At 40.0% G+C, this 25,051-nt stretch overlaps 1 protein-coding gene across 2 annotated transcripts in view; it reads right to left on the reverse strand.

Moving 5' to 3' along the window:
- Window positions 1–10,083: 10,083 nt before the first annotated feature.
- Window positions 10,084–25,051, reverse strand: part of LOC115825185 (CMP-N-acetylneuraminate-beta-galactosamide-alpha-2,3-sialyltransferase 1) — a 31,725-nt gene continuing 16,757 nt past the window's right edge. For both annotated transcript variants that reach the window (XM_030788997.1, XM_030788995.1), the window contains 6 exons: window positions 24,705–25,051; window positions 19,097–19,290; window positions 15,280–15,459; window positions 13,830–13,875; window positions 11,982–12,101; window positions 10,084–10,523 (listed from right to left, as the gene is read on the reverse strand). The exon at window positions 24,705–25,051 is cut by the window's right edge and continues 536 nt beyond it. In XM_030788997.1, coding sequence (XP_030644857.1) covers window positions 10,350–10,523; window positions 11,982–12,101; window positions 13,830–13,875; window positions 15,280–15,459; window positions 19,097–19,290; window positions 24,705–24,995 — 1,005 coding nt within the window. In that variant the 5' untranslated portion in view covers window positions 24,996–25,051 and the 3' untranslated portion in view covers window positions 10,084–10,349. The remainder of the gene's footprint in view (window positions 10,524–11,981; window positions 12,102–13,829; window positions 13,876–15,279; window positions 15,460–19,096; window positions 19,291–24,704) is intronic.

Genomic DNA, 25,051 nt, shown 5'->3' on the forward strand with positions numbered 1-25,051 from the left:
TGAACAATGGAATATGTTTTACTTTTGAGTTTGTGTGAGGGCGCCGTTGCCCACATTGCCAAATTATAAAAGCATTTTATGTGGTTCTTTCACATACCTAAAAGTTTTAAGGAAGTTTTACTCAATGTAAATGATATATGTGATTTGTGTATTGAAACATTACCACAGGTAAGAATACATATGTATTGTTGCATGTGATGGAACATATTTTAAAGATTAAAACAATGGTCTAACTACAGAACACGTTGTGTGCCTGAGATCTCAGGTAATGGTTTACCTTTGTAAAGTTGTCATGGAGACAGTTGTAAATGGCACTTTACTGTCGTATCGACTGTTATTGTCGTATGCTGTGACAGGTGGGACGGGTTTGCTTAGGCAAACAAACAATTCAGCCGCTGAGCCTGGACCTCCCATCTGTCAGTGTTCACTTCTGGTCGGTGACAGATCCAAGTGTTTTGCCTCGTCATTAAGGTTGATTCTGACCAGCCTCAGAGCTGTTATCCTCTTTAGGAGTAACATCGTGTGTCTGTCCTTATATGCTGTGTCATTCTGTGGCCCCGTTGGTCCTGTATACAGTGTCATTCTGTGACGCTGTCTGTCCTGTATACAGTGTCATTCTGTGACGCTGTCTGTCCTGTATACAGCGTCATTCTGTGGCCCTATGAGAAATGGATCACCTGCCTTAAGGTGTGATTACAGCCATGTTAATTGCTATGTCGTAAGATGCAGCTCTGGCCTCCCAGTGGTAAATTAGGAATTTCAGGAAATTAGGGATTGGTAATGTGAAAATGCCGTGAGCCAGCCAAACTGGGGGGTGGGAGGTAAAGTTTAATAATGTGCTGCCTTATTTTAGTAATACCGGCGACGTTATTAAGAACATTTAAAAAAGGTTCAATTCAAGGTCAGTTTGGAAACTGCATACTACAAACTGATGAAATTGTCATGTGGAGGAAGTCTTGGCCGTAGGCTCTAAAACCTGCTGGAGTGGGTACATGTGACTGATCGAGGGAAGAGTGGATCCACATGTAGAGTTTCTGCATGGAGCCAGACGGCTGGGGTCATGATCAAACGGCTGGGCCTGGACCTGAGCAGCAGGGCTGTAGGGAAGAGATGAAGGAGGGTGTGGGCACAAACATGACCTAGAACGCATGAAGACAGGAGCAGCAACTGATAAAGTACACGTATTCAAAAACTCCTGGAACAAAAAGGCCAATAAAACAAACCGGTATTGTTCATGAATACAGGTGCTCCCCGGCTTACGATGGGGTCACGTCACGATGAACCCACTGTAAGTCGAAAATATCGCAAGACGAAACTGCATTTAATACAGTACATCAACCTACCGAACATCACAGCTTAGCCCGGCCTACCATACACATGCTCAGAAACGCTGGCAACACAGTACACTGTAGAGTATCAGTTGTTTACCCTCGTGATTGCATGGCTGGCTTGTGTTCAAGATACTACTTGACGAATAAACATGGAAGGCGTTATTCCATACTCACATTTTTATTAGTTCAACTCATCAACCAGCTAGACAGCTTGACAGGTCGGAAACAACTGCCCATATCCTGTGTAACACTATATGATGCCCCTAATCACTGTGCATGTAGACATACACATTAAATAGTCCCTGGACAGTACACTCACATGACAACTGGGAGATGTCACTGCCCAGCGTCACGAGAGAGTATCGTTCCGCATATCGCTAGCCTGGGAAAAGATCAAAATTCGAAATGTGGTTTCTACTGAATGCATAGACAGAGTTTTCATTCTCAGGGTGTGTCACAGCCAGGAGAATTAAGAGAACACACACACACACACACACACACACAAAGCCCTGAGGTGGTATAGTTGACACTCCCACCCATGACAAATTACACATCTTGAGAGACTACAGTTTAAGTTCAAAGACAAGCCTATTTAAGATCAAGGCCAGCATCACGAGTTTCATTCTGCATATCGATAGCCCAGGAAAAGACCAAAATTCGAAGTACAGTCTCTACTGAATGCGTGTTGCTTTCGCACCACTGTGAAGTTGAAAAATCACAAGTCGAACCACCGCAAGTGGGAAACCACCTGTGCATGCTTTTTACACACATGCATAGGCACACACACACACACACACACACACACACACACATGGAAAACGAATGCAATCACACGGAACCAAGAGGGGCTGGGGATATCCCAGGCAAGACACTTTTTGTTCTGAGGTATTACTGAGTTTTTATTCTCAAGGTGTGTCACAACCAGGAGGATTACAAAAACACAAACACAAAAACCCTGTAGTGGCAGAGTAGACACCCACCCATGACAAATTACACATCTTGAGAGACTATGGTTTAAGTTCAAAGACAAGCCTATTTAAGAACTAGGCGCTATCTGAGGATTGCAATAGCAAACAAACTAGGAATTTACAAAGACAGTCTTAGCATATTCCTCCTTTTGTTACACTCACTACTGTTAAGTAAGTAAGTTAGTAAAATTTGTTTGTATTGCGCTTTTCACAGACATAAGTCACAAAATGCTTTATACATGCAAACGAGAAAAACATACAAACGAGAAAAACATAGAAGATGAATTGACCACCCAAGTCACATGTTTAAAAGAATTAGACTAAAAAAACAAACAAAAACACAATATGTAATAAAAACACACAATATACAAGAAAATGCAGACCTGTGACGGGTTGAGGTTACAAAAATTAATTGATAAAAATGAAGTTGGTGAAAATGCATGTGAATTGAAAAATAGAGGGGTAAAAATGTACGTGAATTGAAAAATAGAGTGATAAATTGTCAGCTGATTTGATAAACCTGATTGGCATTTTATTTAAAACAGTGCTGCTCTGATAATCGTTTGTATGTTTTTATCGTTTACGGCAAGTACTTTTTGTTACTTCCACTTATCATTTACAGCAAGCAATTTTTTATTACTTCCGCCCCAAAATGTCAGTCAAAAACCACACCCACTAACGAACCGATTGAGTTTTTAGCTCTCAACTTGCAGGGAGCTGAGGATCAGAGATGGCAAAAGTAAAAATAGAAGTACTCTTGCTAAAAACAAAGTAGAGAAAAAGTGTGAGTGACTATTTTACTCTTACTAAGTATTTTTCGGGAGGGATATTTAAACTCTACCTAGAGTCAATTTTTTTTCAGCAAAAGTACTTCTACTTTTATTTTTGCCATCTCTGCTGAGGATGTTGTGCCTCTGCTCAGTAGCTGAAAATAGGACGGTAAGTTCTTCCCTCTGTGTAGATCTAACCCCCTCTGCCACATATCTGTGTCTTCGGATGGACCAAACACTGCCTCATCCCTAATATGCCCTACTCCCCACCACCACAACCATGACTCAGTCAGTTTGAGAGTGGGCACGGTTTTTGATTGACATTTTGAGTGGAAGTAACAAAAATTGCTTCTGATATGATAAACTTGATGTAAAACAAAGATAAACCACATAATCCGAGGGGCATAAAACAGGAAAAATCATCAAAGCTAAAGAATAAAACAGTTTCAGGAAAAATAATTAAAAGAATGGATCAAATTAATAAAAACCAATAATAGCAACATAAAAAGAGACCACACAATCCAAAGTACATAAAACAATGAAAGATCATCTAAGTTAAAGAATAAAACACCCCCCCTCCCAAATATAACCCCTAAATTGCACAGGTTGGAATGAGCAACAGAGGAAAAAGGCCCAATACTTTGCTTTGATCATGGGGGCATCCTTCTCTGAAGCAACACTTAGAACCTCTGTCTTATCAGTGTTGAGCTGGGAGAAATCTTCAGCCGTCCAGTCCCTAATAGCGCTGAGACAGTCTAGGAACCAAGATAACCTAAAAGTCTCACTAGGTTTGAATGAGAGGTAGAATTGGATATCATTTGTAAATAAATGATATGCAAGATTTAATCTGTTTGTAATCTGTCCCAAGGGCAGCAAATATAAAGATAACTAGAGGGGTACTTGTAGAGCGCAGAGCCCCACCAAGGCCAATAGTCCACTCTTCTATGATATTCAAACCTGCAGCCGCAACCACTATATATGTCTGGATATATCTCCAAAACTACTAGAACAAAAAATCAGAATATGTGATTGTGAAAGCTAATTTATTGTCAGAAACTATCACCAATTATGCATGTGTTATGCAAGCCCACAATAGCCTTTAAATAGGCTTATTTTGGTTATATAACATTAAGGATAACTGAGACATTGCTTATTTTATCCATACCTGCTGCATTTGTTTGCTACAGTGATGTTTGAGTTGGCTGTTATGTTTTGCAATATAGATAGACGCGGCACAGCATTCACTGTAATTTCGACAGGTTCATGCATGCATGACAAATTCAGGTCATCTTTGCTCTATCTTGCATTGTTATTGATGAAAGTGGAAAATAATACTTGGATCCACCCAGTTAGTCTTATCCACTCCAAAATGTAATTGGTTCCTCCTTGGCCCGCATAACACCCTTCCACCAACTTTCATGAAAATCGGCCCAAATATTTTTTATCTTGCTGATAAACAGACCGACAGACAAACAAACCGCACTGAAAATGTAACTTCCTTGGCGGAGGTAATAACAGGGGCCCCAGGACCGAGCCCTGCCAGACACCACAAGACAGTGGAGCGGAATCAGACACAAAATCTCCAGTAGAGACAGTGAAACTTCTATCAGTTCTACCAGAGAGATAAGATGTAAACCAGTCTAATGCTATGATATACCCACCCAGTCACGTAACATCTTAATCAGGATATGATGGTCTATTGTGTAAAACACAGAACTGAGGTCAAGTAGTACTAACACAGAACAATCACCCACATCAGGGGACATTAAAATATCATTTGAAATCCTCAGAAGAGCAGTTTCAGTGGAGTGCCATTTCCAAAACCCAGACTGAAACTTATCACAAACATTGTGCCTCTCCAATGCAGCAGTGAGTTTGGCCACAACCTTCTCTAAAATTTTGGTCAAAAAATGGGAGTTTAGATGTAGGCCGACAGTTCTTTGGCACAGTGGTATCTAGGTTAGATTTCTTTACTATGGGCTGGATAGTAGCATGCTTAAAATAGGAAGGGACATATCCTGTAGATAATGAAGAATCAACACTAGCTGATATGGCAGGGCCAATAATTGGCAAAACCTTTAAAAATAGAGAAGATGGTATCACATCCAGAGGGCTTGAAGATAGCTTCGTTTTTCTAATCCAGTCCATCAAATCTTGTAAGCTGGTAGGTTGGAGAGAGTCCAGAACAGCAGGAGATAGAGAGGGGCTAGAACTGGGTGGGCAAGTCTCAGGATAAATACTGGACCTAACAGCCATTACCTTATCAACAAAGAATGTGAGGACCTTTTGACAAAAAAAACATGGTAATGCTGAGAGGGGTGGTGAAACAATGTTAACAATAGTTTCCAATAAAGAAATTCTGTTTGCAAAGTAAGCAGTCTGGGCTTCCTTTACTAATGCATTAAAAGAATTTCGGAGATCTTTGAGATATAGATGATGCACTTCTAGCCCAGTGGCTTTCCATAGCCATTCAGACCTGCAGCATTTCTGTCTCAGGCAGTGGACAGCATCCGTCATCCACGAGAAGTGCTGCAGATAGCCTTTGACGTAGAGCACTTTGTACTCTAATATATTTTTTTTTGGTGGGGCAGCAGTGGGTCAGGAGGTACAGCAATCGTCTGGTAATCTGAAGGCTTCCAGTTTGATTCCGGTTCTTATACATTTTTATTTATTGATATTATGTTAACAGACAACTTCAAGTTGTGGTAAATAGGTTTATATTTTTATGTTATGAAACTGCTTTGAGTGTGTTTAAAAAAATGCCAAGGAGCTGAAAAATAAAACTAAAGATTTGTACCGTAATGTGTAATGTAATTTTCTTTTTGTTAAAATGGATTTTATAAAATTTGTATCGAAAAAGTGACGAGCCATGGCAGCGGCAGAGCCAAACACAAGCCCCATTTCTGCCCAACTGTTGAAACACTCGCTCACTCGCTCACTCACTCACTCACTCACTCACTCACTCACTGACTATCTAAGCTGCTTATCCAAATTAGGGTCACGGGGGGTGCTGGAGCCTATCCCAGCATTCATTGGGCAAAAGGCGGAGAAACACCCTGGACCCCTGAATGGTTAAAACCCTTCCAAAATGAAAAAAAAAAGTCCCAAAAAGCAGAGAAACACCCTGGACAGGTTGCTAGTCCAACACAGGGCAGACACACAGACAAACACATTTACGCACTCATTCACACCTAGGGGAAATTTAGTATCTCCTGACTTGCATGTCTTTGGGAGGAAACTGGAGCACCCGGAGGAGACCCATGAAGACATGCGAAGACCCTGGCCGCCCAGCCGTGAACTGAACCCAGGCCCTCTTGCTGTGAGGCGACAGCGCTATCCACTGCACCACCGTTTGCTCCCCACTGTTGAAACAGTTGCTCAAATATTATACATAAATATTTGCTCAAATACAATATGAAATAACAAGATAAATTTAGCAAACATAATCATTCATAGATTGTATTACCTTCTGTTCCTTTGTGTTCCTGAACATCATGAAGAATCTTAAGTCATACCAGCAAATACTACCACAAAACACTGACATATTGGAGATTGGAATTTTAAGTACAGATCATCTAACTACTACCACATAATAAATTGACTGACTGATTGATTGATTGATTGATTGATTGACTGACTGACTGATTAGTTAGCTAAGTAGTGGGTACCTGTCCTTTGTATGAATGGCTAAAGCCATTCCAAAATGGAAAAAAAGTCTCTTCGCTTTTCTAATAGACTGATCAACTGGATGAATGTCTGGTTGATTGGATGAATATATAATCCTCATAAAACACAAAAATAAAACAAGAAACATCCTGATGTCTTGTAATTTAAACAAACAAACAAACTAGGGGAAATACATCTACTGGAGCTCTGAGAAAAACTCTTCTAATTTACATAAATGTTTTAATGTTCCTTTCACAGATTCATGCTAGAGTTATTGCCTGCGGCTGTTTCAACTCAAAACTATTCAACAGAAGTTGGCACCGCTCTATAAAGATGCCTCAGAAGTTACTGGTTACTGCGTCTCCAGTTTCCAAATATGGCTCCTACCTTTCATCTAGCCAAAGTTTGTGAGACTGTGACATTGTTTGATTTCTTTTCCTGCTTGTCCTGTTTTGTTTGAAATGAGCCTCCAAAACTCTTTTCGAGCTCAATAGCACTTAAACATTACTTTTCAAAATAACGTTTAAGTTTTACGTTTGAAAAACAGACAAAGCTAGGATGAAATTTGCTTCTTTATATCTTCCTTATATCTGTTGATATCTTAGATCTTAACAGGAATTGGCTTTTTCTGTTGTTTCCTCTGGGACTCTTTGTTGTTTGCTACCTGTTCCATTTCTGCCCATCATTCACTTGCCCCTCCCATGCTCATAAATCTCTGTTTATTTTAACTTTTGGTTTTGGAACGTTTTTCTGGTCATTGCTGAGAAGAGGCATCACATTTTCCTGCTGACGTGTTTCAGCACGAGGCTAACTGTCTTTGTGTTGGATAATGTGTTTTCTTGTACGTGCTGGAAAAAACACACATTCTTCGTTGTTTGTTTACACTTCAAATGGGAACCATTGAGTTTCTCATCGTAACGTCTCCCTTGTCTTCTCTCGCTGCAATACTGACCAGAGCTATACTTTTTCACGCATTGACCACGCCTGCACATCAGACCTGTCTCTCTTCAAGCCCATGGTGAAAGTCAGACACTCATTACTCAATATTCTCTCCTTGTCTACTACAGATGTCAGTGTTGCCCTCTGGGAACCTGGTCATGACTTCATTGTGAAACACGTCAAAAGAAACTACCATTTGATCTGTAGTGCTAACACGCATTTTCCCGTATATCACTGAGGTCACTAGGCAGAAGTAAACATTACTTCTAGAGTGACTTGTATAAACATAGCAAAGGCAAATTCGAATGTGATGTAATCCTATCCTAAAAGCTTGCCATCTGTTGAGTTTGTCTACTACGCAACCGGAATCACCGACAACCTCCCTTTACTCAACCCTTCCAGTAATAAAGGGCCAAAGAATCATATACTACTTGATAGTTTTTTCTTGAATCTTGTAGCAGAAAAATGAGTGGAATCTTCAAGCAGATTTAATCTAATGCTTAATTTTGAATTTTTATGTAGGGGCGTCAATAATTTTGAGATATTTAAGGGGGGGGGGGGGTAGTGCCCTTCTAAAAATTTAACAAAAAAGCAGTTGTTGAATGGTGTTTCTCTGTAGAGCTATTTTCAAGTTCAGAGAGCAACATCTTTCAAGACAAGAGACTTGTTTTTACACAGGACCATGCAATGCAGACTAATATTAAATTAATATTAAACTCAAAATCTTTTTCATTAATTAGATATCACAAAAACAATGTGAAGAAACCCATACAAATTAAACTAAGCTTCAGAATTAAAACAAGTGTTACTTTATTTCACATTCATATAGTCACAGAATTAGATGGTTGACAAATGTCTGTCAAAATTAAACACGTTGACATTTAAGATTAATAAAATAAATGAGCTTATGTAAACATCTTTATACTATTTGACGAATAATGTATCAGAAGCTTCAGAAAAGCTAGTATAATCATTTGCAAAAATGAAATAAACCATTAAGGCACGTTTATGGCAAGAAGAACTTCATTAAGAAAAGGCACCTGTGTGGGACTCTCTTTGCCTCTGACTTAACATTGACATTGTAGACAGACAAGATGGACAGCCTGCCTTTGAGACGGTGGTCTAAAGAACCCAGTTCATCCAGCTACACTTTACTAACACTCATGTATGTCAAAATGTGAACTCGTTAGGTTTCTACCCTATTTGTAGCTGCAAAGTTGGAATTTGATTACGTTAGAGCAGGGGTAGGCAAATCCAGTCCTGGAGGGCCGGTGTCCTGCCGGTTTTTGTTTTCACCTCTTAGCTACCTGTTGATTTTCACTTTGAAAACAGGTGTGCATGCTCTTCAGCCAATCAGAGACTGTATTTAGTTGGTCGACAACAAAAACAGCAGAACCATGGCCCTCCAGGACTGGATTTGCCCACCCCTGCGTTAGAGTCTCTTACAAAAGCCATACTTGTCCACACTGAACACTGAACACAGCAAGGAAATATAACTCGTGCTCTATAATCTGAAGAAAAAAACCAAACACAATAAGCTTTGTTTACACTGTGTACCAATCCATTAGCACAAAATGACCAGGGTAGAGAACAATGTTTTAGCCATTTAACTGCACTGTGTAACATAATATGGAAAGGATTAAAATGGAGGCAGATGGTGTCCCATACCCAGAGATCCACCCTAGGCCTCTGTCAGGGGTTTCAGAGTTGTTAACACCATTTAAAGGAAGCATGGATGTAGTATGTCACCTTGGATTCTTTTTTCTCCTCACCCCTTCCCTTAGTACAGATCATAAAACAGTCTGGAAACGCAAACATACTGTGACGTTTATGAGAGCTTTACAAATACTGAATAATGAAAAAATGACCTGTCAAAGTTCCAACTCTCCTGTCATTTGGGAGTGGCATATGCCAACACACTGCCAGGCTTAGCACGTCACGGTGTCCTACGGCAAACCTTTCTCTCACTCTCCCTCTCTCTGAGTGTGTGTGTGTGTGTGTTTGCATGTGCATGAATGGATATGGAACGGGCTTATAAAGCACACCACCTGCCCCACCTTACCACAGCCAGGACACACACAGAGGAACAGTCAGATAGATAGCACCAATGAAATGATGACGTAAGCACACAGATAAGCACTGACCGGTACAACATGTAGACATAACATACGCGCACACAAACACACACACAGACTCGCACATGCACACACACACACACACACACACACACACACACACTTGTGTTAAAGACACTTAAAAAGATGGGACATTTGTAAACAGGAGACATTGCCGCCTGAGATGCATATATATATATATATATATATATATATATATACACACACACACACACACACACATACATACATACATACATACATATACATATATATGTGTGTGTGTGTGTGTGTGTGTGTGTGTGTGTGCGCGTGTGTGTGTATTGTTAATATCTTGTCCCTTCTCATTCCAGAGTATGCAAAGTATGCTGTCTCAGCATCGGAAAATAACAGACAAGCACGAGAAACTCATTTGTTTTCGTCCTGGGGGGAGTGTAACTGAAGGTTCTGCGGTCCATGTACTTAGGTAGCCCTGTTTGTTGTGTGTATAAGGCCTGTTTTGTCATATGTTAAGGCCTGTTTGTTAAGTGTGAAGCCATCTAAACCACAGGCACTCTGTGTTCAGCCTCCTTTAAACAGTTTGATCTTGTGTTTGTCTGCCAGCAGCAAGGTCACGTTATATTCGTAGTCACCATCATGCACTCCCGTGTGACGAAACGCGCCGGCCAAATGGTTTTCCTCCCAGTAATGGTGCCAGTTTCCATACTGGTCTGCTCCAAACCCGTATACGCTCACCTAAGACATAAGCCATACAGATGTGTTGAAACAAGCCAGTATCAAAACAATCACCTTTTTATATTCCCATTAAAACTTGTCACAAAATCAGTGGAGGCTTTTGAACTGTGTTAAGAAAACGTTTAACAAAACAGACTAAGTGGCCATAACACTGCAGTGTATGCAAAAATAACACACTGAATACAAAATTGGTATTTGTACAACAGTAAGAATAAACCCTAACGTTTTTTCAGTATGACTGTGGCATGAAAAGTTGTGACAGCAGGTAGGTAGGGTTATTTTCCAACTCAGGAACTCGTATAAAATTTCTGCCTTGACGTTACACCAAGTAAGTAATTAGTAATTAAGTAATTAGTAAGCCCATGTTACACACAGAGACGGAACAAAAATCGCTTGTCCTGTTCGTCCCTAGGGCTAAGCGTAAAAGAAGCCATAGGAATAAAGTAAACAAAAAAGTAAAAGTAAAGACAAATTAAAGCCTCCAGTGCGAGCCTGTTTTGTCATTAAACTCGTGCTGCTCTGGCCAGCTGGGGCCCGAGACAGAATCACAATTTTCAGGACGGTTTTCTGCCGTGTTTTATATATATATATATATATATATATATATATATATATATAAAAGGCGTGCCAAAAAGTCTGTCGTTAAATGTGTGGACTCGAAAAGTCGTTTGCCTGTGTTTACGATATCTGAATGTACTGAAGCCCGAATACCTTTATTGAAAGCTAAAGTTAATTGTAGTTAACTGAACGGCTTGCGCTTGTTCATTCTCAGTAAACCTGCCGGCAACACCAGAGATTATGGCATTTCGACAGTTTTTCTTAGCTTTGTTGAATGAAATGTAGTAAATGTATAATTAGGAATTTGCTTTGTACACCTTCTCTCATTCGGTGACTTAGTCCCGCACTTGGGAGGTTTACCATTTTGTTTACATATTAAGAATACGTTAACTGACATTTTATTTAAATGTATGCCTGCATATTCTTGCCCTATTTTTCTTAGAAATAAGAGAAACCATTTGTTATTGTGGATATCAATTAAAAGCGGTCCAATCGATGATTTTAAATTATTCCAAACTGTTACTATTACTGATCCGTTCCCTGCGTTTATTTAGCAATAACACCGTTTACAACAGCCATGTACAGTTTCTACATGGGGGGTCTTGTAATGGCTGTGTGGGGGTGCTAAATTACTTAGAGGTGTAAACGGTCTACTGCAGTTACCAACTGACCACTCACTCACTCGCTCATTATCTAATCCGTTTATTCTAATTAGGGTCGGTGGAGCCTGTCCCAGCATTAATTTGGCGAAAGTTGGGGAAACACCCTGGACAGGTCGCCAGTCCATCGCAGAGCAAAAAACTGACTAAAAAAAAGAACAACAAAAGAAAACAAACAAACAAAAGAAAAACACGTTTAAACATTTTACGATGACGAGTGCTGGTATATGAGCACACTGACCTGGTCGCATATGTGCATGGCGAAGATTAAGGTCAGGAAACCGGTTGAAGGATACCTTCCATGGCTGTCCAGCCAGGCTTCATGTACATATTTAAAGAAGCTGGGACTATATATCAAAACCTGTAAATGAGACAGCGCAGTGAAAAATGGTGTCACACCGAACAGCAGCAAAAACAGACAAGTTAGACTGGTTTTCAAGCGAGTATGATCCAGCCTCAGGGCAATATTCAGTGCCACAGGGCCAGTTCCTCTCTCGGATCAAAACAAATACATCAACAAGAACAAGACAAATACAAGATTTCTCAAAGTGGGTGCGGGGGCGCCAGTCCAGGGGTGCCGCGGAATGCTTTGATAATACTTGGAATTTACCAGTGTTACTTAAATTAAACGTAAATTATTTTATATCGCTTTAAACGTCAAGTACAAAATTACTTTCAATAAGTTCTAACCGAAACGGATATGCGACATATCTCGGACAAAAAATGCTAGGCACTACCGAGTGGGGCAGGAGTTTCCCTCGCTTTCAGAGAGTGCTATCAACGTGTTGATTCAATTCCCCACTCCCTACCTCTGCAAACTGGCTTTCTCCTCTCTCGCGTACATCAAGAGTAAGCTGATGCAAAGGCTGTCAGCAGAACAGGACCTCCGCGTTGTACTCCATCCGTATTAAAAGACTTTGCAGTGAGAGACGGGCACCTGTGTCCGGTTAAACTGACCAGCTGGCTGTGTGGACACCACGCACTGTTAAAGTTCTTTATAACACCTTTTGTTGAAGACCTATCCCTGTTATTTTCTGTTCATATCGTAGGCCCTACCTAATTTTCCGAAATTCGTGTTTAAAATTTGCCCATGCAATATTTTTACATTTGATGAAATACAAAAATATGTTGGAGATATGTTATATAAAATGTGGAATTTCTTGAATTAAACTGAATGTATCTGATTCACTGAACTTAAAAAAACAAACAAACAAACAAAAAAATTATTCATTTGAATGTTGTGGTCACCACCATCATCTTATAATAAAAATAACAATAATAATAATGATAATAATAATAATAATAATAATGATAAAAATACTTATAGTAGGGACTATCATACTCTCATGCTAAACATCATAGTATTAAAAGATGGTATAAATAGAGGGTGCTGAGAATGAAGAGTAAGAATGCAATTTAGGGGTGCCCTGAAAAAAATTATGTATAGGGGTGCCCTGAGCCCCAAAAGTTTGAGAATCCCTGAACTAGAGCACAGTGCCTTTAGGCTCTGTTCAGTATGCTTTCCCATTAGGATTTCCATTCACTTCAACAGAATAATTCCTATAACGAGTTCAAATGATATTAGCCTACACACTCGGCTTTTTATATATATATATATATATATATATATATATATATATATATATATATATATATATATATATATATATCATGTTATATTCTATTTATAATTTTACTGTTCTGTTCTGTTCTTCCTTTGCTCCTTGGTTTCTCTTGCTTGATAAGGGGCCTATAGCAGAGAATTAATCCCTTTTCTGTCTGTATCATAAGTGTATTGTAAGTGTGTCTTCTTCTCCTTCTTCTTCTTCTTCTTCTTCTTCTTCTTCTTCTATGGTACATGTAAAACATGTACCATAATTCTTTTATTTGCATAAGACTCCAGCATTTTTGAAAAAAAACAAACAAACCTTATTTTAATAAACAGAAACTCTGTATGAATGACTGTGGACTAATTAAAAGTCAAATAATGTCGCTGAGCAAAGTTCCTCATCTAAGACAGTCAGCTACAGTAGACAAGGACACAGTTTCTTAAGAGCGGCAGTTCTTTCTGCCAATAGGAATTACTAACCCTGTCTTTGTTTGCTTGAATCCTGGACATCACTGGCAAGTACGTGCTGTTGAGAAAAAGAGAGACTTGATTAGTGTCAACGGTAATTCATGGTAAATGGAAAAATAACCCCTGTAATTACAATTTGTTGTCAAATGGTTTCTCTAGCTGAGCTTTTGTAATTAATGTTTATGTTAGTGTGAAGGTTTGTGTGTGCTACTGGAAAACGTAAGGGATCTAAATTTTCACAGCTGTAATTAAATAACTTTGCCTAATTGGTAAGAGTAGAGCACTGAGTTGCTCTGAATGAACAGCCGTCTCACACAAATGAAAGAAATTTTAATATAGTGATATCGAACTACAACTTATTTTTATTATTTTTTATTTAAATGGGCATTTCCCAAAACAGAGAATTTCAATATCGTTTTTAAATAATGGTGGAAAAGCCAACAGTGGAATGAAACAGATGAGGCCAAACTTAGTCCCGTCCAACTGCTTGCTGTCATGGACTGACAGGACCTTTCGCAATGGTTAACCGGCCACAAGGCAGAAATCTGACAAAAATACTAAACCAGTAAACCCAACATCACAGACTTTCCAAAAGTAATAATGAACAACAAATTTAAAGGAAATTAATTTAAGTTAGATTAATAAATTAATGCTTAGACTATGAATGGTCCCAAAAACTTTTGTTGTTTGCTGGCTTCTTCTTTTTACACTTCCGTGTTAAGGTTGCCTTAGTAACCATCGCTAATAAGAATGCTGAGAGAGTTTTAATCAGGAATGATTGTGATATGCATACCACACAGCAAGTTCACTAGTGTTGCCATCCCACTACCGCACAAGTGTTGGGACCAGACCATGGCAATGTAAAGTCTCTCAGAGTTAATTTAACACTGTGGAACAATGCAACTGCTCTGACTGTTCATTATAAATGCTTGTGGAGTGTAGTTAATACTGTGTGGGACAATATAAATGATCTCAGAGCTAATTTCTCGCTATGTTGGTCAATACAAATACTCTGAGAGTTAATTTAACACTGCGTGGGACAATGCAAACAATCTCAAAGTTAAATTAAAACAGCTATAGGACATCGTTACAGTCCTCAGAGTTGTTTTCTCACTATGTGGGCCAAAATCAACATTCCTAGAATCAATCCTGTAAAAAGTATGATCCCATTATGGCCAGACATAATGGTCATTATCTCAGCTCAGTGGATATCCAGTATGGTTTCATGATAACTCAAGGAAGAGATAAAACAGCTTTTCGTCCAGAGGTTCAGACAGATACTAGACAAACAGGTCTGAGTGGCATGGAAAACTCATGAAAAGCATAAAGCATAACCAGAGCAACCAAGGCTACCGGTGTATAGCTGTGCGTTGTACAAAACATTTTTTTTTTGCTTTGACAGAAAGAGATATGCAAATGAAGTGCTTAGGCTTGCGGAATGTTGGGGAACGGGTTGGCTCACTGTGTGATGTAGCCAGTGGTTAAGGCGCTAATGATCCACTCCAGGTCCAGGGTTTTAAAAGGGATCAGAACCAGGCTGGTCGTGTTGTCCAGGTCCACTGCACTCTCAGGATACATCACATGATGAGTGGTCCTGCTGCCCACATCCACCTCAAAGCCCTGAGTGGGAGCCTGGTTCATTCTGGGGGAAAAAACAAACAAACAAACAAATAAATACATGAATGAACAAATGATCGAATGAATGAATGAATGAATGAATGAATAAATAAATAGACAGATAAATGCAAGAGAAAACATAGGAATGAGTGAAAGAATGAACGAATGTGTCATATAAATGCATTAATAGATAAATGTAACAAAAACACATTTTTCAGAAAACTTTGACCTTAAAAGGTATGTACAGTGGTCCACTCTCTCTTTCTCAGAAGAAAGAGGGAGAGAGAGAGAAAGAGAGAGTGCGTGAGAGAGAGAGAGAGTGAGAGCGAGAGAGCGAAAGTGAGAATGACAGGGTGTTGCATTCATCTATCTATAAACAACACTAGCATTAAACTAAACAACACGTAAGATGTTCACAGTAGCATTAAAACACATACATTAATGGGGTAAATTATGACATTACATAAATGTAATGTTTTTGTTAATGTATTGTCTGTAAGAGCCTTCATCGATATTACCTGGATTTTAAAAAGGTTGAACAATTAGACTTTTCTTATTTTCTTTTCTTTTATGTTCTCTTTTTGGGGATGAGTATTGAGGGGGAGTAAAAGATGAAGTATGCATGACAGACATATTAAAAATTGACACAAAATTATTCATGTCCTAAATCACATAAAATGTCATGAAAACTAATGAGGTTTCGGAGCGTCATGAATGCCAATGAGATTTGGCTGCATTGGTGACACGAATAAACGACCACACAGGAGAAAATAAATCTCACACACACACACAAACACACACACACACACACACACACACAGACACACATGCTCTTTCCAAGGAGTCTTCACATGTTCAAGGTCAAACAGCGGTGTTTTCCTTATGCATGCCAATTTTTTGCAGCATGCCTAATCAAAACCGGTTCCTCGTTTCAAAATCATGGTCAAGACTATCAATTTAAAACCAATTTTTATTTTATTTTTTTTATTTTTTAGCAAATATGCAAAATTATATCTGTCCGCTTGGTTAATGATTCTGAATCTGTAAAGGAACTAAGTTACTGTGACAGTTTTGGATTCATTTACTCTTCAGCAATAATAAAAACATGATTAATATTTTTATAGCCCATATTAAAGCCTTGAATCCATGGGACAATCTCATTACTGTAGCATTTAATGCTTTTGACACCTGTAATATAATAGGTTACAGCACAGACCAGGAATTAATTAGGTCTCCTCTCTTGAGAGAGGATGGGAAGAGAGAGAGAGAGAGAGAGAGGATGGGAGGAGAGAGAGAGAGAGAGAGGGAGGGAGAGAGAACAAGAGAGAAACACTGTCCAATGACTTTGTAGGTGTACTGAAAAAGAGGGGCGTAGTTTTGTACAGCACTAGACAACCAACTATCTGTTTTTCTTATTATTTATTCATTTTAGAGAACAGAATTGCCCCTAAAGCTGCCCATATATATTTATATTTATATTTATATTTATAATGCAGCAAACATAATTTGACATTACATGTGACCCAAAAATTTTGGCTTTGCAGTCATGTTAATTGTGAGTATTTATGTATTTATTTATTCATTCATTTATTTGTTATTAAAACCTGAATTATCGCAGCAAACACTTCTTAAGAGAGGTTGTGTTTTGGGAAGATGATTAGTATTTTCTTATAATAAGGGGAGTAATTACAACCTTTGAAAGACCACAGTAAAGCAATGAATCAAACAGAAAAATAATAATAGTGACTCGCGTCCCTGATTCTTCAACTTCATGATAATGATACTGACATTTAACATTTAATTACCAAAGTTATGATCGTAAAAAGCAGTGCACAGGTATTAAAGTTCACAGTGTTTGTGAAAAGACACGAAACACTGGCACGCCTGAGTATGGAATGTGTATGGGACCTGTGGGGCATGTGACCATTTTTCTTGCAGTTTCATTGGTTTCATTTTCTTTAAACAAGCTAAAATAGGGTTTGTTACCTGGGAGCTACAGGATGCAGTACAGGGTTAATTATAGCAGCACTTCTGCAATGGATTTCTCAAAGCAGTGTGAGGATCCCTGGGTTACTGCTCCGTAGTGCTGGGTGGTATGACTAAAAATTTGTATCATGGTATTTTTTAAAATTCTGGTGGTTTCAAATTGTATCACGTTTTTTTTTTTTTTTTTTTTGCTTTGCATGACTGGGCCTTCATATCGGTTTGTAGTGGCTTATTCTACTGTAAGGAGTGCAGAGAATATAAAAACATTTTAATTTCATCATGTATATAATGAAGGCTTTGATTACTATAGGGTTTGCTGGGCCCCACAAAATGATACAGTATATGAAGGAATCAGTATGCATGATGCAGTTGCAGACTGTAAGCAATTTTTATTGTGCAAACTGCAACGTAGTAAAAACTGACCGTGAAAATAAATAGATATGCCAACAACTTTAGCACTGCTTCCTTTTCAAACAAAACATTTTGAGATAGTTCTATAAACACTATAAACTGACCTAAAATACTCAAAGTGTCAGGGCTTCAAACCAGAACTTTTTTTTCAATCGGTTCGTTGAGAGCAGAATCGGTATTTTAACATTTCCGGTTTTACATTCCACCTAAAATAATCGTTTCCGAACCGGTTAATGACGGTTAATGATAGTGTGACATGAAAAGACGTATGTTTTGGACGGCATAAAAAATGTCTATTGATAGATATTTTACCCTGTAGTCTCTATCGCTACTGTTAATGGGGGTCCCCTTTCAATTCACTTTCTACAGCTTTCCATGGATCTTCTAATGGCGAACAATATTGTATACTTTGCTGTCTATTGAACTGTGATAGCTGTTGTTTCATCTATGCAACAGTATGGCAATATATTAAAAATGTATACGGTTCAGTAAATTAAGACTGAAATACTGGATGAACCGGTATATCACCCAGCACTACTGCCCAGGTAGGCTTATTTGTCACTGGTATGACTCACTGTTGGAAATCAGGTTTTTGAATAGGAAGCCCGGACGGAAAACTCGGGGAAGTGAAAAAGTTTTAAGGATCTGAATGTCCTAGCTACTGAATGTGACAGCGTGTCCTGACGTAAGCACTAATGATAATCGGTCCAGATCAGTGCATCAGACAATAGGCACTGCCCACGCGATGCCTTCACTTACTTGCCCTTTTCACATCATGACAGGTGTACAAAGGATTACGCGAGAATATTTGGAGGCATTGTTCCGAATCAGCAAACAAACAGAGATACAATCGGAACTGGACAATGTCGCTACAGCGTGAGAAAGCACAATAACTTTCAAGGCTTTGTCGAATTCTTGATTTCGATTTTTCGTTCTGTTAACTGGTGAATAATGAATGCTGAAATGAATCTATCAGGAATGAGCGACGAGGTGTTCGGCCAGACAACACACAGAGTCAAGCTAATGCCTTAACTAAATCATTTAAACTCTCAGTTTGTGAGATTGAGTTGGCGGTGATGTAGAATGATAAAGTCAGTTGTCGAAAAAAAACCCCAACGCGTTCTGTATGACTAAAGCATCATCCCTTTGGAACTTCTTTTAGTTTCTAAACCATCAACTCGTTCTTGCCTCGCGCATTGATGTGTGCGACCATTATCTGTGTCATAACATTAGAAACTTTCACTAACGGACGGAGGACGTTTTACCTGATGATGAAATCGCTGGAGTCAATCAGAGAGCCGTAACGGGAATCTTTGAGATTCCCAGAATTCCCCACTACAGCACAGGTCCGACAGCGCTCAGGTCCTGCGTCCACATAGCGGTCCTCACCCGGAATGAGCTGGAATAATCTGTCTACCACGTCGCTGAAATTCGCCGGGTGTCTCTCCGCCTGCAGCCACTGGGGACAAGAGAGCAGAGATGCAGAGCCCAGATTCTGTTCTCAGTGTACAGCAGTGTCATCCTGGTCTGGAACAACGGAACAGCTGTAAAACTGTATAGTGATTAGAAAATAAAGCCAAAGCCTAGGAACGGCTGATTCCCTCTTTTCAGCTGGCCTCAAAGAGAACTGTTGTTTCATGCTTTGATAATTTCAACGCTTTCCATTTTGATACTGGTCACATACATTGTGCAGCAGCATTTGTTAAGATTGTTAACAACTTAAATGAAGAACTTCACAGCGTTCTTCTCAATATTCAACAAGAGTTGTTCTGAGGGAGGAGCTAAGAATAGGTTTTGCTAAATAAAAGCTCAGAATGTTCTCTGATTGGAGCTGCATAGAGTGGACGTTATTAAACAAGGGCAGTGCTGTAATCTGGAAGTGGAAACTGGCTAAAACTGGGAAACTGAGGAATAATGCATACACTGAGACACACACACACACACACACACACACACACACACACACACACACACACGCTGTGCCTGCACCTGCGGACAAACACACACATATACACATCACAATGTTCAGTAATACTACAGTACACCTGGGTGGAAATAAAACTAAAATAGATCTATTGTTGAAAACAAAATCAAAAATCATTAAAAACTTAAAATTTCACAGACCTGACAACAAATTTAAAACAACTTGATATCCACTTTAAAAAAAAAGGGCCCATATATTTGTGTGTGTGTGTGTGTGTTTGTGTGTAATGGAAAATTGTCTGAATACTAAAACTGCTTGACAACATTTTGCACACGGTCATTACATCTTTCAAAATAAAAAATAAAATACAACCTCTCAAAAATAAAAGAGCATGCAGCCAACACCAGACACAAATCATAATTTGTAAGGATCAACTGTCATAGAGTGTCACTGTCAATGAGTGTTCCCATTTTCAACTGTCATCACAATAAACACAACCACACAACACCAATGGACACTTCAATCAGGTGAGCCAGACAGAAACCCAGAGTTTAAGTGTCTAGCAAAACCCATCTCTTTAATATGTCTGCTACTGAACAGCCTGTCATGGATCAAAAGACCTGAAATGATATTGTTTGCTGTGACATTAAAGTCTGCCTTATAAGGGAAAGTTATTCTGACATTGATGTTTGGCTGAACTAACTGATCCATCATTTTGCTGTACTCTGACACACATCAAATTTTATTTGCCTGCTTGAGGTAATATTTGTTCCTCTGCCAAAGTAATGTTAAAAACACTGTGGTTCATGAGAACCCACTCAGTCTGACAGTGCTGCTCCACAGTGTCCGTTTATCTGCTGTTTAGTGCAGAGAGCGGCCATAACACTGTAAACACACACACACACACACGTGCACACACGTGCACACACACACGTGCACACACACACACACACACACACGCACACACACATGCACACACACGCACACACACATGCAGTCACATACATACACATTCACATACACATACACATACACATACACGTGCACACACACACACACACACACACACACACACACACACATCCTCTTTTCATGCATATTCACAAACACATGCATGCACACACACACTCACACACACACACACGTATGCATGCATGTACGCCCCCCCCACACACATTTATACCACAGACACACACACACACACACACACACACACACATGTATACGCACAGACAGACACACACGCGCACACACACACACGCAGACACACACATACATCTCAATGATGAGGTCTGTGTTATATGTACCTTGGTGACAGTGCATGGAACACAAAAGAGAAAATACAGTATTGTGCATAGCATATAGTCTTCCTTTGCAAGTCTAAACAACAACAATAACAATGATAATAATGACAGTAAATGACAGTGTCATATGTTTGAGTTGCTTATGTTGGCTCGGACTGCACTTGTGTTTAAATCAGGTCATGAGCTGCAACACTGCACAAACACTCATCTGTTCATACACGCAACATTCAAAACACCCACCCACACACACACACACACACACACACACACACACACACACACACACACACACATCAGGTCATGAGCTCCAACACTGCACAAACACACATGTGTTCATACAAGCACACACAGGCACACTGACATACACGCAACATTCAAAACACCCACCCAGCCACCCACACACACGCACACACACACATCAGGTCATGAGCTCCAACACTGCACAAACACACATGTGTTCATACAAGCACACACACACACACTGACATAGACACAACATTCAAAACGCCGCCCAACCCCCCCCCCCCAAAAGAACCCCTCCAGCACACATACACACACACAAACACACACACACACACACACACACACAAACACACACACACACACTCACAAAACCTAATTAGCAAGTGAAGTCATTCTTGCTGACTTGTGGAATGTAGCATATGATAGAAAGGTATGACAGCACATAGAGTTTGAGAGGCCAGAGAGAGAGCGCATTAGAGGCCAGATAAAGATACAGTATTCTTCTTGGCATCAGTGAGCTTCACATGAGCCCATGCCGCACATTTAATCACACAGTAACCTCCGGCGAGGCGAAGAATGGTAAACACTTAGCTCACACACGCAAACATCTTCCCATCAGTTTGTGTTGAATGTGAACGAAACATACCATTACAGCTAATGACCTGAATGAGCCAGGAAAAGGCAGCGGTATGGGAAGAGGGAATTCTCAGAGGCTGACACTATGGTCGTCGTGTGGTTTTTTTCCACGTTTGTTTTTTTTTTTCTAGGTGCCCGATGAAAATGTGTCAGAAAACTTTCTCCCAAACATGAGTACACACCTACACACCCAAATGTCCCTAAGTGTGAGCTTAGACGCAATAGTAAAAGAAAAGATAGGAAAAGAAAAGAAAAACAAAGAAAAAATAAAGAAAAGAAAAGAAAAGAAAAAGAAAAGAAAACCCAGTGCCTGATTTGAATCTGAATCCGAAGCCCAGCGGTTCTGATGAAACTGGACGGGGAAAAAAAAAAGAAAGAAGAAAGGGGAGGGAGGTAATGGATAAACACTTGAAAGACCTAGAAATAAACGCAACGCTCTGTTTAACACTCCGTTGAGGTGGTTGGTTTAACTCTCCAAACCTCAGCCGTAATGTTCTGCACCCCACAGGTGTAAAGATGAGGAGACAGGTACCGAGGAAGGAGGGCGTAAGCTGTCAAACCAGAAAAGCCTCTTTGTCTGCTTGACGTGATCTTAACGTTATGTCAGAGCGACAGACAAACTGAAAAAGACACACGTTATGGCAAGCCCTATACCCCTGGCACTCTCCTGTAGTCTTGTCACATTTTGTCATCACCCTGAAGCTGGTATAATTAATTAATTAACCATGACATGTGGGCAAAACAACAGAACGCTTCAGTCAACCCATACACAACGCGCCCATTATCAGTATGATCAGAATGCGAAGGTCTCATCCGGGATGTCATCAATAGTACCGCAATGGGGACCCTCGCAGCCAACAAACTGTCAAAAAAACCTTCTCAGCGGTTGACTTTATACTAATCTGGTTCTTTGCCAATTTTTTTTTTTATACACTCAAACTGCTTCTGAAAATTCAAGCATGTAGATAGTACAGATAAGTTCCAGCACTGCCAAACACACAGCACAGTGGCGCAAAGCCAAATCCCCAGAAGCTTCATGGCCGTTTGATCTTAACTGTCGTCTTTTGTATCGTGATCCTTGATGTTGTTACAGTGAAGTCTGAAAACAAGGACAGCCCTAAGACGAAATATGTGAAGCAAAAGTTTCCATTCTGAATCCCACCGTCCTCCCGATGAGAAAGCAGCGTGTGCTGAGGCCTACGCTTTTACCAAAGATTGTCCTGTAAGCTTGAGGCCTGATTGGTCAACGTTCCCGTAATATGGTCAAACGCGTTCTTTGTGATGCCTAAACCAGCCGACGGTAATGCCGCAAACGCAAACTCCTGACAGCAGCTGCACAGCATGGCAGCCTGGTCTGTGTTGGCTTTGAACAAAATACGATATACTGCTTTTGACATATATAAAAGAAAGCAATCGAGGAAAAAAAAAAGAAAGAAAGAAAATAAAATTGAAGGAAATTTAAAAAAAAGAAAAACTGCCATCATATGACAGGTGATAAGAAAAGAAATCAAGACAGACAAAAAGGGGGGAAGAAAATACCTAAATCCCTAAAACTGTGTTTTAGTTGAACTTCAGGGATGAAGAAAGCTCAGCACTATGAAGGAGAGATATTGAGATAGAGATGCTGAATGTTGAGGGAGAGAGGTTGAGATAGAGATGCTGAATGTTGAAGGAGAGATATTGAGATAGAGATGCTGAATGTTGAGGGAGAGAGGTTGAGATAGAGATGCTGAATGTTGAGGGAGAGAGGTTGAGATAGAGATGCTGAATGTTGAGGGAGAGAGGTTGAGATAGAGATGCTGAATGTTGAGGGAGAGAGGTTGAGATAGAGATGCTGAATGTTGAGGGAGAGAGGTTGAGATAGAGATGCTGAATGTTGAGGGAGAGAGGTTGAGATAGAGATGCTGAATGTTGAGGGAGAGAGGTTGAGATAGAGATGCTGAATGTTGAGGGAGAGAGGTTGAGATAGAGATGCTGAATGTTGAGGGAGAGAGGTTGAGGGAGGACCTTCCATCGTTTGAAGGTCACAGCCCTGACTGATTTGACCTCCTAATGACGTCAGGGAGTGTATGGATTGGAGAGAGAGGGCAAGGAACTGCTTTAGGGCCTGTGAGGAGGTGTGAATAGGAGTTGTCCAGGTGTCCAGGCGATGAAATCGGGTGTCAGCGTAACTGCAATAGAGTCAGGGCTACACACAAAGCAAATTTGAAAGGAGGAGATAAGAAACCAAAACCAACCGCATCAAAACAGATTTTCAACGGTTACTCAGCGTATTTTATGTCTCTCCGAATCTGGATTAGCCGAGAACACGCCTGACCAGTTAATGTCACGAGATAGACACGATTCCCCTGAAAGTGAAAGTGTTGTTAGTTTCTTTCAAGCCCTCTACTTTAGCTAGTGCCTCACTTTGTGCCTGGTTTGCGCTGTACTGTTCTGTGTCTAAGTTTTCTGAGTGTAAGCGCACTGACAGCTGAGTTTTAGATGAACTAAGGTATGCTGAAGGCAGGAGGAGGAGGAGACATTACCGTAATCCATCTGAAAAAGAAGATTAAGTAAATAAAATGGTATACTCTGAATCGTTTGGCAGGCGGCGACTGAGAGCTGTAAAAAAAACTTCTCCTATTTTTGGATTTCAGTTTAGATACGGGTCATGGAAAAAAAAGCTCCATATCCCATTGAACCTCAGCTGAGCTCTGTGTAACTAATTCTGCGTGTGAGACTAATTAATGAGTCTGTCGACAGAGTAGTGAAAGAAGGCGTACTGACCTGCCACCACCTGTAGGTGTCCTCAGTGAGCAAGCTGTTCCTCTTGGACAGCAGCGGGTGGAACGACTGATTGAAACGTTCCGTGAACCAAGGATCATCGTCCGCTTCGGTCATACAGTGTCGACAGGCACACGCCCCCTTGGAGAAGAAATTATCCGAGAGGCGAAAAGCGTATTTAAAGAAATAGAAGGACGGGTCGCGTAGGGTGTAGCTACACAGAAATGTGGTGAAGGTTAGGATGCAGAAGAGCACAGTCAAAGTCCTGATTTTCCAACGCTTGAACATAGCCATAGTGGTAGTTTCTGTATTTTTTTTTTCTTTTCCTCAGAAGCAGCTCACAGGAGAAG

The sequence above is a fragment of the Chanos chanos genome, chromosome 12 (assembly GCF_902362185.1).
Source record: "Chanos chanos chromosome 12, fChaCha1.1, whole genome shotgun sequence".
NCBI classification, from domain to species: Eukaryota; Metazoa; Chordata; class Actinopteri; order Gonorynchiformes; family Chanidae; genus Chanos; species Chanos chanos.